This window comes from Blennius ocellaris (assembly GCF_963422515.1).
Source record: "Blennius ocellaris genome assembly, chromosome: 10".
Lineage (NCBI taxonomy): Eukaryota > Metazoa > Chordata > Actinopteri > Blenniiformes > Blenniidae > Blennius > Blennius ocellaris.
Window position 1 is genome coordinate 17,342,508 of NC_137659.1, and position 16,843 is coordinate 17,359,350.

Genomic DNA, 16,843 nt, shown 5'->3' on the forward strand with positions numbered 1-16,843 from the left:
AACCTTTAAAAAGAGGCAGCAGCTTAAAGCGGTCAGATAATCAGAGGAACAATTAAGCTGCAATAAGTACAAGTTGTCAGAAAATGAATTAAATTAACTGTTTTGTCAAATTTTTAAAAGAAAATTGTCTTTTTTTTGGTTTTTAGTTCAAAATACAGAGTCTCGATTGGTTCTCATTAAGAAACTCTTAAAAATTTAAATACAATTTAACAGTTACGTGATAAATGTACACATTAATCAGTAAACACATTTTCTATTAAATATCTTCTACAAGACCTCTATTCTTCTGTTTTCTGTGATCTCAGCAAAGACTCGCAGAGTGCAACGTGAATATAAACAGTGTGAAAAGGCAGGATTACAAAGATAAAATGCTTGTTGAAATAAATCTGAGGTTTCCTCTTAGTTGAGCCGAAGAGTTACAAGTTCTTATTTGAAGCTCTAAAACACCAATTCAAAAAAAAAAAAAAAAAGAATTAGATATGCTACCACGTCCCACAATGCACTTATATTAGCGACATTTAGACTTTTCAAAAAGGCCTCTCAGAGCGGATCCAGCACCACTTTAGCCAGTTTTGGAGGATTTTGTTTTGCTGACTCAGCTCTGGTCTCCAGTGAGGAGACGGACGAGGTCTAATGTGTTTGACGGTTGAGTAAAAATGGGACTTTAAAAAAGGTTTCGTTTGCAAACTCAACCTGCTCTCCACTCAGAAATGTAGGATGAACAGAAGGCATCACAACTGACAAGTTTTTTTCCGTTTGCGTTTGTTTTACCAGAGATGACGACACCCACACACACACACACACACACACACACCAGCTCATCACTCGGACACTTTGGCGGCCCCAAAGTTGACGGCTAATTTCCTGTGCTTCCTCTTGGAGGCGGAGCCAGGGGTGTGGCCCGTCGCTGGCGTGTTTTGCCGGGGTGGCGTGTGCGGCGCTTGTGTCGCTGTGGAGTCTGCGAGGCCGGACGACGACGGGTCGCAGTTGGCGGCGGCGGCGGGATGGCGGGGCTGCTCGGCCCTCCGGGAGTGGGCCTGAGCTTGAGACTGAGCAGACGGCTGCTGGGCCTGAGCTCGCTGGGCTTGGTTTTTGGAGACGGTGTGGGCGGCGCTGTAAAACTCGCGTGTCTCTTGGTTCTTTTTGTTGGCAGAGACTCGCTTCTTCGTCACCTGTCAGGGCCGAACGACAAGGGACGAGTCACGTGACCGGGATACGGAAGCGGTGGAACTTTTTTTTTTTCTTCCATTTGACGAGCGAGCGAGCGTACCTGTAACGGGATGAACTGGTTGTGTGAGCCGATGGGCAGTGTCGTGGCGGGCGGCGGGTGGGCGGCGCCGGGGAAGGTCCCTGCTGCTCCGAAGAAGGGCTGATTGGGGAGGTGGTGAGGGGGCATGGTCATTCCCCACAGAGGGCCGGGGGGGTAACCCTGAGTGGGCAACATCAAGCCGCCTGACCAATGACAGCACATTTGTGAGATCAGAGGCCTTAAAAGACTGTAATTCATTTACTCACATTGTAGATCTGAGGGCTGTGTTGACAGTGATCACATTGTTTAAATACCTGATGACACATATTGACTTCACAGCAGTTTCTGCAAACATGTGCACGCCTGTAAGCAGGACAGCCTCACCTTGTTGGCTGAAGACTTGGTTCATGGCTCCTAAGGGTGGAGGTCGTATCTGACCCATTCCTTGGTACAGAGCAGGCGGGAGGGGGAAACCCGAACCAACTGAGTTCTGTGGCAAAGACACAGCGGGGAATTCTTCAAAACACTTTGACGTCCATATGATACGATTTTTGGAAATCAATGAAAAACTCATAGATTTCAACCGCTGATAACATAAACCTTTGTATGAATGTGAGCCTACCAGTCTTTGGAGAGCAAAAAAGGCGGCCTTTTCCTTGGCGTCGTTCTCCGACTGGCTCTGTGGACCGTGAACCATCAAGCCACTGGAGAGCTTCACCTGGCAAACTACCAGACCCTGAAGGGACAGAGAACACACGAGTGTGAAGGAAGGTTCAGACAAATTCATTGGGATTGTTTGTTATGAATGTATAGCGTGTTACCTGTCTGTTGCCGATGTAGCTGAACTCGGGGGGCGCCATACCTAACCGGGCACACACGCAGGCCAGCTCTGACACCTTGCTGCTCATCGCCGGGTTGGGAGGAGCAGCTGAAACTGGGGGCGGCAATAGTGCCGAGTCACTGAGGGGGATGTTCATATTTGCAGCTGGAGGGAGAAAGAGGAGCCATGAAAAAGGAGAGAAACAGAGAAACCCTTCTTTGCTGCATGAATGTGGTTCAGTAAGCAAACAGTTTGGTACCTAGTTTCTTGGAGGATCGTCTCCGGTTCTGCTGCTGGCCCGCGGCGTGGCCGCCGACGGCCGATTCTTGTGGGGGCGGAGCTCCCGCTCCAGTGTCGATCTTCAGCATCTCCTTCAGCACCAGGGTCCCCTTCTGGAGCGACAACCATCACACGGAACACATCGATTACCGTGAAGCGTGAAGCGTTTCCCCGCCAGGCAGCGAGAAGACGACTGCCATCGATGCTCACCATGGCGAAGGACTGGGGAGACAGCGGGCCCTCTGCCTGGTTGGCAGGCGGCTGTGGAGCGGCGGGAGCGGGTGGGGTTTGCTGGCTCCCGATCTTCAGGCTGGCAATGAGGTCCTCGAATTCAGTGGAAGCCTGCGTGAGAGTAAGTGCGAGGAGATTTAGCTACTCTTCACCTCACGGCTTTACCTATCGGCCGCCTCTCAAAGCTATGAAATGAAATAAATATATATATAGTGAAGGATTGTGGGTTCGTTTCTCCACCTTATTTGCCGTGTTCTGCACTGGGAAAAGAGAGCTGGCGTCCTCGCTTTTCTTCAACAGTCGGATGGCTCCAGCTGGGGTCTGCAAAGTGTCAACACGTACACACACTCAGCCAATAATACGCACCAATCGGCCGGAACAACATGACTGGTGAAGTGAATAACTGATTTTGTCTCTTCAGTGCACTCACAGCTTTGTTGGCGGCTTGGTTCCTCTCCTGCTGGTAATGTCCTTCCTAAAAGCAGAAACACATTCTTACACACTTCAGACATGTTTGTGCAAATGATGATAAAACAGACTTCACTTATAGAGCAAACAAACATGCACACACTGCTGAGTGATGTTCTCTCCGACCATTGAAACATTCTGAGTTCATCATTTTGTGCAGATGAATTGGAGAAAAACGGGAACTGGACCACTAGCTTTATAACCAGACCCTAAACCATACTATCTTACAAGTAATTTTTGGTTTAACACAATAATTCTGATTCAAAACATGGATATATGTGTAAATTAACTTCAAAAAGAAAAAAATGTTTACGTTTTCCTTTGAAATTGCATTCATGTTGTTGGGTTGTTTGGTTGTGCAGGAATAGTGGCGAGACACTCACTCATCATTTGGAACGTCACAAGGAAGTTTGTTTGAACTTCACTTTTTGAAAGTTTAAGCAGGTTTATTTTTCGGCGCTTAAATGTTGTTGATGAAAATAACTTGTGATATCGATGGACTCCAATAAATGGAGATAAAGAAGTTAAGAGATTTGTGAGTTATTGTGAACAAAATTAGGCAACAGGTTTAGCAGCTGCCTTTATTATCATCACAAACATTCCACCATAGTCCACCAACTCAATGCTACCTCAACATCGCTTCAAGGTTTGTTGTGTGTTTCTTTTAGCAATGACTTGAACTGAGTCAACACATACTGGACATTCTAAAGAAACACTCCTTGACTGGTCACAACTTCAATAGAAACACGGAGGAAGACTTACATCATTGTGCCAATGAACGGGAGGATTGTTGGGAGGGCCGGTGTTCAGCAGGGACTGCCACACTTTATTGTACTCTTCTTTATTCTGGATGGAGAAGCAAACCATGAAAAAGGACTTGTATTATATTTACTCTGGCCATCTTCCACGAGCGTCACTTTACCAGAGTATATGTACATGCATGCATTTGGACTGTGAAATGATCAACACCTTGGCTTGTTGTCTCTGGATTGGACCTTTGGAGGGCGAGCTTCTGTTTCCCTGTGACGAAGCCTTCACCATACCGGCTTTGCTGTTATGCTTCAGGCAGAGAGAGTGGAACAGGCATCGAGTCAAGAATTTAAAACATGGAACTCGTTGCTCGTTTTGCGTCGTCTCTCCTCTCACCTGCGTGGGCACAAATGGTGAGCGTGGAGAGTGGTTGAGGCCCGCCAGGTGGCGTTGGGTGTTGAAGTTGGCACCAGTGGCGGGCTGCGGCTTGACGATGGCGGTGAGTTTGTGATTCACTCGACCTCCGTGGGAAATGTTGATCAGGGCAAACGGAGGGAGGCGGTACCCACGAGAAGAAGAACACCTGAGAAAGAAAGACCCCAAAAAAGAGAAACTAAGACACAAACTTGACTTAAGAGCTACAGAAGTGTTTTTTTTTAATCATATTTATTCTAAAGGAGCTAGAAAAAAATATACATTTGCTCATAAACCTCTAAAAAAAAAATCGGATTTGTGTAATATAATGTTATTTATAGCAATAGGAAGACATCTGAGTGGCTCCAGATTTATTATGCAGCAGAGGAAAATAACCTCAACATTAGAAGTAGTGATTACTGACAACCATCAGTGTAAAAAATAAAAGTGAACTTGAAAGTGATTGCGTGATTCTCACACAAGCTTGGCCCGATAACAACTAATATAGTAAAGTCTACGAGACAAAAGGATCTGACCAACACTTCATTTGAGCTCTGTGCTTTATTTTCCAAGATATTTGACCTTCCAAAACTGTGAATGTTTTTTTTATTTTGTTTTTGTTTTATTGCACTGTATTGTGCCGACAAGAACTGATGCTGATTTAAAAGTAAAGGATGGCCACAGATTAAGTGATACAAAAATTAAATATTATCACATCATTTTTGACAGCAACCTTCACAAGAACCTAAAACCGTTGGAACAGTGTGTTTACATTTTGAAAACAAACATTGACTACATCATGTGCAACAATTTTATTGACAACTAAATTATACATCTGAAAACTTCTACATAAGAGTCATGTATATATTATTATTACAATATTTTTTTAAAAATCTATGTCATTTCTAAAAGAAAAGATCTTAAGATTCAATCCAATCAGTGTTATTCTTCTTTTCTTTTGGGTTTAAAGGTAGTTTGCATCCATAAAAATTGCATTACTGGCCTCTGCTGGTTCTATTGATCTCCATTGTTTCCCACCCGTGGCCACAATCTGGAACCGTCTCTACTCTGCGTGCCCACCTCCATGCATGGAGTTGCAAACGGCCTATAGTTCAAGCCTACTTTGTAATTACAAAAAAAGAAACTGCACTCGGAGCAATCTATTCATTTGTGAGTCGTAACCCTTTCACCTCTAAGTGCTACATATGGAAGAAGGACACAACTGAAGCAGTGTTGATTACCTGATGTTCAGGCCTCCAGCAAACTCTTCATCAAATAGCACCTCGTAGAGAACCTCTGCCTCACGGTCCGCTGGAGACAAACATGCAAAGATCATCCACTGGTATGTTAACATTTTAGGGGGGGGCGGAGAGATATCTGTGGATAAAACTAATGTTTACCTCCTTTAATGCCAATGATAGTCCCTCGAAGTCCCAGTGGGACCGTGAAACTCTCCCGGATGTTGACGACTCTGTCAAACAGGCGATAATCTGCCTCGGGGTCTGGAACTACTCCCTGCTGCTGCTCCAAGGGCTGAAAACAAACACTCATTTACAGTCATCTCCAAAGCACAATACCAATAGACTGTTGTGTTTTTCATTTAATTAGCCATACTTCTTCTGAAAAACGTAAAAATGACTTACTCTAAACAAGAGATGCGGCTTGACCGTCACACGCACTTTTTTGCTGCTCTTCTTCACCTGAGTGAAAGACAAGAAGAGGTTTAAAAAAGGGGGGGAAAGTGATTGATTGAATGGGAGTGAACTGAATTCACGAAGCGTGGAGTATTTTGAAACTGCATCTTGTGTATGTGTCAGAGTCACCTTGGCCTTCTCCACTGCTTCCTCGATCCGTTCCACGATTATGGAGTCCAGCACTTGGAGGTCACATGATGTTCTACTAATGGAGCTCACTGGGTGGCCTTTCAACCACGAGGTGATCTCAGCCACTTTCTCTGCCCTGTCAAGTTTACAACAGCATAAAAGGCTTATTTAACTCAGTTTCATGTTGAAATTTACTATAAAATCAATTGGACTCAGTGTTTAAAGTGTTGATCTTCGTGTTTGTGTGTGTGTGTGTGTGTGTGTGTGTGTGTGTGTGTGTGTGTGTGTGTGTGTGTGTGTGTGTGTGTGTGTGTGTGTGTGTGTGTGTGTGTGTGTGTGTGTGCGTGTGCGTGACTATGTGAATTACCCGTTCTGGTCCACGCCAGGCCAGATGTCATCTTCATAGAAAACATCGTCATGGCTATATCTGGATACGGTGTCAAACACCTCGTAGAATCTATGAAAGCATCAACACTTGTTCACTTTGACATATAAACAAACTGTGAGAATGAAAATGCATTTCTGATTCAAAACGACAGCAGCCTGGTGGTAGTGAAAAAAAAGAGGGGGGCTAGTTTTTGTTGTTTCACCTCTCCAGGTATTCAGCCAGCAGCTCCTCCACTGCAGCAGAGTAGAGCCACTCTTTCTCCGTTCTCTTCGTGTACCCAGGAACTTCCTCATTTTTCTTGTTGAACTTCAGGTTGAGCCCAACGTTGGCCTTCTGCTCCCCACAGGGACTGGAAAGAGCAAAGGGGAGGACAAGATGGCCAGAAAAATGTAAGATAACTAAAGACCTTTGTAGGATATTTCTCTGTGTGGTTCCAGGGCTTGACATTAAGGCTGGACAGTAAAAGCTTTGCTCGGGCAACTGAATCATCTACCCAGCTTGTCCCAACGGGCTACTGGTTTTTTAAGCAATATTTTGACATTTATTTGGCAAAAATCACTTGGTGATAGCGTGGGGATACGCTTGACACCGATTGCAGCCGTTATTTTCTTCCCGACTCGTTGCCCCGGACAGATCTAGTAGCCCTGACAGAGCTGGTACCTACACCTGAACGCATTAAGAACTCAGTCGAATTCAACACATAAAAAAAAAAAAAAAACTTCCCACGAAAACGACATATTTTTGACTATTATGACTTTCTAATCCCAAAGTTTCATAACTTTTTATGGTTCAGAAAAAAAGTTGACTGAGCAAGAAGAGGAAGAGGAGGAGGGAGATGAACACGGACAGGATTGGATTTTTTACTTGCCAATATAATAAAAATACATGACACACATTTACCATGTTATTTAAAAAAAGCATATGATTAAAAAAGTGACTAATACAATAAATAAGGTGTGGCAGTATGGAGTAGTATGGTAGTAGGGTGTGACAGCTCCAATCTTAATACTATCAGATTTATTTCAGACCAACACAGCAAAAAGCTGTGTTTGTTAAACATATTATTATATGTTTATTTGAGGACGGTTGGCCTAAAATAAACACTGTGGGTGTTAATTCAACTCTGAGAGTTCATTCAACTCTGGGCTTTTTTCTGTGAAGAACAAACTTATATATTCTGGTAAGTACTCAATATCCTTAATGTCAAGCACTGGGTTCAAACATGACACTTACTTCTTCTTAGATCCTCGGCCAATAAAGATGCTTCCTGAGAAGCGGGAGACCAGATAGCTGGTGATGCTCAACCGGGAGGCAAGGATGTATCCTGGGCTGTATTTCACACAGTATTTCTACGCAAAACACAAACAAAAGTCACTAATAAATTGAAAACATTGTCCTAATTGATTAACTTAATTTAAACTCCGCCTTACATGTTGATTCTGGATCAACGACTCCAGCTGGGGCTCGTGTGGCACGTTGAAGACCACTCGGACTCTGCCGTCCTTGAGGACGTCCTGGGAGTCTTGCACCTGTCAAGAAAATTCAGAATTAAGGATGGTACCGGATCAGAAAAAGTGAATAAACAGTCCATGTTTCTGCGCCGCCACATTCAATAGACTGTTCTCAAAGTTGAACCTGGGTGAGAACATACCTCTCCCATGGCACCATAGTAAGGGTTCCCCACCATGAAAACAGAGGTGGTTGGAGGAAAGAGCTCATCCAAGCTCTTAAAGGAGGGTAGAGATGAGTAAAAGGCCTTGATGTCCTGAGACGATGAGGAGAAAGATGCAGAATAACAGTGAGTGAGTTAGTCTTCAGAAATAACATGTCTCAATATTGGAAGTAGTGTTTCTAGCACAGTTGAGCTGCGACCCTGCTAAAAGTCAACACAGTTTCGACAAGATGCTCCTCCTGCCTTTTCCAATTACATACTGAACAGTGAATAGTTTTTCACATTTGTGTGTCAGTACCTTCACCACAGTCTGGCAGGCAAACGGCAGGACCTGCTTGGACCACTGCTTCTCCAGTTCGACTACCCCATTGGCTTTGGGGATGTATTTCCTTCCTGTCAGCAGCTGACCGTACAAGACCACCGAAGTCTCATGTATCACGATGCCTTTCCTCTTCACGTAACTTGGGGGGGGGATAACAATTACAAATGAGCCAACAATGCAACTCTGAAAATGTAACAGGCAGCTGCATTTTCTCTCTATAAATAAATGATTCTTGCAGCTTACTGTTCAGTAAGTCCCTGGACATCTTTCACCCATTCTTTCTGCTCCTTGTCAGACAGACAGGTGACTTTGGTGGGGGGCGGAGTGGACGGCCTGTCATACACTTGCTGGACACCCGGTGGTTCCTCCAGAGAAAACCTGGAAAAACAGAGCAAAACGTCAATTCTCGTGGCTCATCCTTATTTTATGATGATACACAGACAATTTTTCAACATGTGATGTTTTGAAGCCCCAAACTGTTTCTATCTAGTGTAAAACATGTTCTAGTATTAAAGAAAACACAGATGGGAGGAAAAGAATCCCGAGTTGCAGGAGTTCTGCTTTTGCTGTGTATAAAATGTACAGTAGACATGTTCAATACAACACTGCTAAAGGTCTGGGGAAGTGACTTACTTGGTGTCTCCATCCGACACTGCAACAATGCGAGCTTCCTCTAGATGGGGCCAATTTACAAAGACAGGCTTGCCCAGTACATCTGCAGCAACATTGTCACACAGCTACCAGAGAAAAAAAAAGTTAGAATTACAATAATAATAATAATAATAATAAAAAAGGAAAAGAAAAGAAGAAACAAGCAGAGACAAAGAACAAAACTATGAACAGAACTGCCAAAACAAAGAATGCTCATATTTCAAGCAACTGATTTATGTATTCAACACTAGATATGTATTTTAAATTATACTAAGTCAGTGTGCCACTGCAGGAATACAAAGATCTAATGTAAGAACTAATCAACATAATGCAGTTCTAAAACTTTGCTTTTGGCACAACTCATGAATGTTATCACTTTTCTGTTTTTTAGAGCATAATAAAAGCTCTATGCATAAAATTTATTAATCATCAAATGCAGTAAAAACCTCAAATTTTAGTAATGTATAACATCAGTTTTCCACATTACATTTAATACATTTTTAATTAAACCATATGAGCACTTCTCCAATGAAATTAATGCAAGACTCAAAATTAGTCAAATACAATCACCAACATTGGGGATGTAATTGAAAAGAAAACTACACACATAAAAATCACTTTGGCTTTATGAAACCAGGTCAAACAAAACAAACTCACCTTTTCCCCGTCCTGGTCCGGGAGAATATCCAGCATCATGTTCTCGCCTCTGCTACTCTGCTGGAACACAACTACCCCGCTCTTCCTCTTGTAAAACTAAACAAGTGAAGTGAAAAAGGAATTAGGACCCCAAAAAATGGGGACTATTGAACGTTATTAGTGTGTTATACATCACAAATGTGGGCAAACGGTCACACCTAAGGGAATTGTTAATAACAACATCTAATGCATGTATGTTTTTTGACTGTGGGAGGCAACAGAGTACCAAGAGAAAGCAAACGTGTATATTGGGACATGTAATTTGGCTCAGGTTCGAATCCAAGACCTTCTTCTTCTTTTTAACACAATTGTGTCCTGAAAAATTGTGTCATACCTTGTGTTTGATGTGGTGCAAGGTTGGGAAGCCACAGAAATAGAGAAAGGAGCGGTCAACACGTTTGCTCTTGTGGTCTAAAGCCACTTTCCAGGCATCAATGGGAATGTAGGCTTTCCTGCAACAAACAAGCAATAAAAAAGCTGTGACGATGAGGCTTAAAAGTTTTGACACAATAAAACCGAATCGAGGCACTTAAAAAAAGACCATTCAATATACATGATGATCAAGCCAATTATGTATATATATATATGCACGTCTACCTGACGTGGCAGTGGACGATGTCCGGGAACAGCATTGGCAGGGTAGAGTTGTAGGTGAAGTCTGTTTCTGGGTCGTACGTGTAGACAGCACACTCGGTGTGACGATTCCTGGACTTCTCTTCTTTTGTCATTTTATTATTGTAGGGCTCCATGGCAGCGAGCAAGCAGTTCTGCTCAGTGAACACACAATGCAACAGTGGAGGTTAAAAAACAAAAAAGAAAGAAAGAAATGTGATTAACCTTCACCAAGTGCAGGTGCACAAATGTCCATGTACCTCATCAATAAATGGAATAAGCACAACAGCTTCCCATTCCTGCTGCTTGCCATTCAGGTCAGTTTTGAAGTCAAGAGGGTAGTTCTCAATGATGGGCGACCTCTCACTCGTCATCAGGTGCTGAAATATCGAAATAATACATGGTATATTAAATGTTTCAGCTCCATTCTCACCACAATTTGCATATTTTTCTTTTTAAAGGAACCCTTGTTATATCATTTAAGTCTTCAGCGCTATTACTGCCAATACCAACAAGCGTCTGCCTTGCGGTGGACACAGGTATTCAATCGCCTTCATTTACAAGTTAGTAACAGAAAAGGTATTGCAGTGCAACAATATATCCAGGATGCCTCAACCAATAACGAATGTTTGTGTGTGCAGACACACCTCCTGTTAGTACATGATAGTACAATGGAGTTTAATGTGTTACCCGGTAGCTCTCAGGCAACAGCGCCATGCTGGCAGCAGGAAGGACGGCCAACAACTGCTGGAAGGGCATGAAGGGTTTCCCAATGTCGAACGTCAACCTCAGGCCCGCTATATTCCTGATGTCAGACAGGAAAGGGGCATAGTGGTAGGGGTAGTACCTGCATGAATAAAGACAGAAGATTTAAATAGATGAGCTGGAGAAAAAAAACAAAACACCATTAATGTCAAGAAATAAGTTTCCTAATTAATTGTTGCAAAACCTTCTGTCTGGAGGTGACCAATAAATGATTTGTCCTCGCAGAAAAACCTGACATGCTCACCAGCTCCATGACTGAACTCCATGGTAATAGTAATGCAGGATCCACTGGATGCCCTCCACGTAACACTTGGCTTGACTTGCGAGAAATTCACTGCAAACATAAAGAAAATAAACACCATTTAAAGTAACATACAAAGTGCTCCACTTAAAAAACTCCAAGCGTGATAGAGATAAACCAGTCCTTCCACATTCACTACATATTGTCTTATTACAACAATGTTTTTCTAGCAAGGCAACCACACCAAGACATATTTAACAGACGGTGCCTCATTTTTGGGGGGATTATTGTAATTGTTGTTCCAACACATTCATGGCTCACTCTCTTTTTCAGTGTTTTGAGTTTAAATAAACAAGATTAAGCTTTCTCATTATAATAGGCATTATTTCCTGGTCACGTGGCAGAAGTGGAAGTGTAGTTTTTAGAAATTGAAATCTACTTTGCCCTTCAGGGTGTGTGCAGCATTTTATTAGCAAGCACAGGGCAAACAGTACATGAATAATGGTTTATTTAAACAAGGAAGAGCAGATCAAGTGACTATTGGGTCTCCTCCTTATACTAAGAGCAGAAGTCCCAACACTAACAGTTTCAGATGAATTCCCAGTTCACTGCCAATGAGATGATTTTATCAAGCCCAGACCAGCTTTTGCAAAATGCTTCCATACTTGAAGCCATGAAAAGGCAAATACTGATGGATCACATCTGAAAACGTGACGCTGGACTGCCTCAGTGATTCATCTCATTTCATTGTATGAATTCACTGTTTCACAACCCACACGGACTCCTGTATGTGTGCTGCCACACTGCCTCTGTCTGGACACTTACTCAGACACCACATCCACACCCATCTTGGTCATGTAGTACGTGCGCTTGTACTGTCTGAACTCCGTTTCAAAGATGTCGTCCTCCTCTTCCTCGTCGTCAGCCACGGCTGGCTTTCCTTCGCCAATCACGTTTCCTGATGAGGTCAGGGCTGACAGACAGAGGGCAGAATCCTACACAAATAACGCGTGAGATCAGGGTCAGAGAAAGACACATTGGAAACGGTCAAAGACTGGTTGTTTTTCATCGAGTCAGTTCACCGCTACCTCATTTTTGCTGTTGTCTGCACCAGCAGCAGCGGCGGCGGCGGCGGCAGCGGCAGCGGCAGCAGCTTCTTTCTCGGCCGCCAGCCCTGCGGCCTCGTTGAGATATTTGTTACCAACTTTACTTTCAAACCACTTCAAGTCCACAAACACCTCGCTAAAATGTTCCCGGTCAAACTGCAGGGATGTGGGGAAAGGAGAAGAACGGGGAATGTGATATTTCATCATGGAATTTGTTTTGGAAAAGCGGTCATCATACAACAGGTTCCAAAATAAGGTCACGATAAACATGTAACAAGAGAACAAACCAAAAACACACAATGCTAATTTACTAATATTTGTGGTGAGAATGCTTGAATGATTTTCAAAGCCACTTATTGTCAGAAATTAATAAACACATTTTGGAAAATAGCTGCAGTTGATAACAAAAAACAACCTGACTCTAATTGCAGAAAAAGCTGATCTTAAAATGTAAATTCAAAAGCAACAGTAGCATTTATGTTACGTTTTATAAAACGTCTGCACTAATTATGACTCAGAAGATATGTCTCACCTCAGAAAGTTTCTCCAGGTACTTTTCAAAGTTTCCAAGGTTCAGGTGACCATTTTCATTCAGATAACCTATAATATATAACATTACATTTTGTAAATTCATCACACGCTTTCATTATCACCATTAACAACCATTACAATGCAACTAGTCAGTAGGTATTTTTGAAGTTTGTTTGTGTATGTGCCCGTCACCTCCTATGCTGGGCAGCACACTGATATAGGTCTTGTACAACAACGGCAAAGCATCGTGACTGATGTGAAGATGAGGGAGGTGAGGGATGAAGTCGTTTCCAACCAGGAAGCCCATCAGAATCCAGTCGTCTATTATTCGCTCCAGGTCATAATCAGAACCCATGTGCTTCTGAGAAACACAAAAAAAGCATCAAATATTTCTGTCAAACATGTTTAATAAGAATGACCATTAGAAAGACCTCCCATGACATCTGTGTGTGTCTTACCTTGAGCTCAGAGAACTCATAGTCTATGTATTCTCTCATCAGAGACAAGTGAAGCAAGTGAAAAGTGGTTTCCTCTGGAGCAGTAATCCTAAGGGGGAAGAAAAGATCAAGGTTCACAACAGAAATTCATCAAGATTTAAGTGAATGTGACAGAAAAGACTGGATTGTTGTATTTTTTCTTCTTCCAATCAGACAAAATCAAAAGCAAGAGAACCTTTTCTGGGATTTCTTTCCCCCGAAGCGAACTTCCTCCCTGAGCAGAGAGAAATTTGGCTCGTGGCTTGTCAGACCCAACATAACCTACAACATAAAGTTGAAGAAGAAGAAGAAAAAAAAAAAAACACACAGAGTGAGCCTCAAAGGAGATTGAGCTGATGTATATCATAATTTGAATAGAAGTCGTACCAGGTCAGCATCCAGGCCATACAGGCAGTGACGAGTGTTCGGGTCGTGATCTGGCTTAGCATTCTCAGACCGAATGAACTCCATGATCTTATGCTCTCCCTCCCCAGGTGTCTATGTGCACAAGACATATATAAATCAGCCAATCCATGCAACGAATAAAGCCTTGTAATAACAGACAGACACAGACCTCGTGACCAGACAGGTAGATTCTGACATTCTGCCACAGCTTGTCGGTAGAGAGCTTGTTGTGGACAAAATACTTGAGCTGTTCTTGGAGTCTCGCCATGAAATCTGTGCCTGTAAGCAGAATTTGATATGACAACAGGTTCATCATATACACAATGGAAATTTGTAGACATTTAGAATAGTTAGAAAAATGCAGCTGCAACAATGACACTGAAAAATAAATTAAATCCAACTACAGTGTGTGTTTGTATGGTTGGTTCAGCATTAAATAATTAATCTAAGCAATAAAGTGTGAATGGTGTTAAATGGTGTGAATTTCACAGCTAGGCACAGATCAGAGATCAGATTATGGCTTGCTTAACTTTACTGTCCTGATACCTGCGAGATACATCACCTTTACATTTCACTAGATATTTGACTGACAGCGTTATTGCTAACGTAAACTAACAAAACTAAATAAAGTGAAACAATGAGTGGTTATGCAAAACAGGCCAGGTGCAACCATTCTTCAAATACAAAAGTTAAATCCATACATACACACTTCCATAGCCCTAGTGCTTCTTACAACTAAACATCTTATTGTGGCACTCGTCAGTTAACATAATCAGTTAACGCAATCAGCCAACTAGTTCAAAACATGGAAAAACAAATGTTGTTTATCAACTTGAATGTGGTGTTTATTGTGTGTAAAACAACAGATCGTTCCTACCAGGAGTGATACAGTTGGAGTCGAAACGAGCTTCCGTGGGAAGCACCTCTCCCTTATCCAGAGCTTTTTTTATCTTATCTTCTGCTTCTTTGGCAGACCTGGACACAAGCAGATATAAAGGAAAGCAAAAATAAATCCGTTATCTCAAACATTTTCTTCTTTCCACTAGTTCTGACAACCAGAGCAATATAATCTTGATCCAGTCTGTACGGGGTTAAGTCAACATTGATTAATAACGGATATATTACTATACTATATTACTGTAATGTTACAAATATACAGGAACACCACACGGTGTGTAATTATGAATGCAAACTACAGTTTACATTTTTATTCCAAAAAAATAAGGGAGAAGTTTCAAAATGACAATGACAGCATGTTAATATAATGACGTTCTTTATTTGGCTGGTTCAAGAAAATTATGTACTGTGCATGAAGCTGTATTTAAGGATGATGTGGATATGGTAAGGATGCAATAGTACAAATAACAATATTAATAATAATATAATGGTTAATCTCTACCTGAATCTCCTGCCTCTTTGCTGGTTCATCTTTGCTCTTGGTGCCACGCCATCCACGGCCATGAAGAAGACCTTGCGTGGCTTGATGATCCTGAAGAGAACCTCCAGGTAATGAAAGATGTCAGCAAAAATCTTTTCCTCCGAGATTCGGAAGTGGACATCTTCGTCATTTGGGTGAGAACACTGGTGGATGATGCCATTCATATCCAGATACAAATTGTCAAACTCCGGAATCTGAGATGAAAAATTTAAAGAAAAAAACATTATAACATTGTAATGTGCTTTTAAAACAGACCATGGCATTATATATAGAGTGAATGATTTGTTAAAAAAAAAAAAAAAGCTTTACTCTCTAAAATTGCCAACCATTCATTGTTAAGGTTTTTGACAAAAGCCTTCTAGTGGGCTCCTCAAGCCTGACAAGGAGACAATGAAATCACATAAATCTGACATATGGGTTTAATAAAAAAAGGTTTTGGGTAGTGACCTTAAGTGACCTTCAAATCTGGCACTTTCTTCTATATATTTGTTATAAAATGCGGATGTTTAAGCACGAAACCTGTTTTTTTATTGCTTCGGCATACATTTGTTATATAACGAACGACACTGAACAACCTTCGGCTGATGAAACAACTGCTCATACACTGAAATACGACACAGGAAAAGTCCAATACTTATAAAGTAGCTGAAATCTCGAAGTGAAATAAATAAATATAAGTATCTGTAATCAAATGTGGCTGACCACACAGATAAAAACGTTCCAATAATGTCGTAAACATTAAAGAGGTAGCAATAAAACAGCTGGTAACAGTAACGTGAACATAGTTTCTCATTGGCTAACCAGTTGTGTAGGATTACCAGTTGGGTAGTCCGTAATCGTTTTGTCGTGAAGCTAAACTACACCGTAATAACGCATTAAAAAATATATATTTTGACTTGTTTCTCCTAAACGGGTGTTCTCATGGGGTAAAAAATAACAAATTAGTCACTGTGGGAATTTTTTTAATTATGTCAACTGTTTTCACTGTGATTGATGGGGGTAAATGGGTAAAAGGCGTGTAGAAATGAGAAAATAGCCAAAACACGGAGGAAAATCTCAGGTAGACTTTGTGGAATAAAAGTTTGAGGGCTTTGTATATTTAGCTCGCTAATAGCGGGTAGCTCGCTAAGCTAGTTCCGCGGCTAACGCCGATACAACAGTCACTACGGGTTTCCTACCTGGTGTTCCTTCACAACTTCGCTGAGACAAGGGTAGCGCTCCGAGATCCATCGGTAAAATTTCGGAACTCCCATTTTCACGGCAAAAGTTTAAAGCCCCGAAACAAAAACACTGAACAGTTTCCAACAGCCGATCATTAGCTAGTTGTTCCTCGTCCGTCTGCCAAAACACTCCGCTGCTCTCTGGGAAACAATTATTCCGGTTTTGTTGTTCCCCCCAGAAATAAAATAATAAACGTAAATGTTGTTGTAGTAGTTATAGTTTATTCGTTCAACCAAATACAAAATGCAGCAACAGAAAATGCAACAATAAAAAAAAGGATAAACA

The 16,843-nt window shown here is 41.9% G+C and overlaps 1 protein-coding gene across 2 annotated transcripts; it reads right to left on the reverse strand.

The window, feature by feature from the left end:
- Nucleotides 1-698: 698 nt before the first annotated feature.
- On the reverse strand, nucleotides 699-16,648 carry xrn1 (5'-3' exoribonuclease 1). 2 transcript variants are annotated; one of them, XM_080503238.1, is made up of 41 exons: nucleotides 16,516-16,648; nucleotides 15,299-15,531; nucleotides 14,777-14,874; nucleotides 14,069-14,178; nucleotides 13,882-13,992; nucleotides 13,691-13,776; nucleotides 13,477-13,564; nucleotides 13,211-13,379; nucleotides 13,020-13,087; nucleotides 12,470-12,643; nucleotides 12,207-12,376; nucleotides 11,385-11,474; nucleotides 11,066-11,222; nucleotides 10,636-10,755; nucleotides 10,361-10,530; nucleotides 10,098-10,215; nucleotides 9,725-9,820; nucleotides 9,050-9,153; nucleotides 8,660-8,794; nucleotides 8,393-8,555; nucleotides 8,074-8,187; nucleotides 7,853-7,951; nucleotides 7,656-7,771; nucleotides 6,625-6,771; nucleotides 6,402-6,491; nucleotides 6,035-6,170; nucleotides 5,855-5,911; nucleotides 5,612-5,744; nucleotides 5,453-5,522; nucleotides 4,194-4,380; nucleotides 4,017-4,106; nucleotides 3,810-3,893; nucleotides 3,010-3,054; nucleotides 2,820-2,900; nucleotides 2,559-2,690; nucleotides 2,329-2,461; nucleotides 2,071-2,183; nucleotides 1,872-1,985; nucleotides 1,634-1,739; nucleotides 1,271-1,452; nucleotides 699-1,172 (listed from the first exon to the last, which is right to left on the reverse strand). In XM_080503238.1, exons 1-41 carry the CDS (start codon nucleotides 16,588-16,590, stop codon nucleotides 822-824), a joined length of 5,115 nt encoding a protein of 1,704 aa, XP_080359364.1. In that variant the 5' UTR covers nucleotides 16,591-16,648; the 3' UTR covers nucleotides 699-821. The 2 variants fall into 2 exon arrangements, with proteins under 2 accessions (XP_080359364.1, XP_080359363.1); XM_080503237.1 differs by having other exon boundaries at nucleotides 2,071-2,234.
- Between the last annotated feature and the right edge of the window lie 195 nt (nucleotides 16,649-16,843).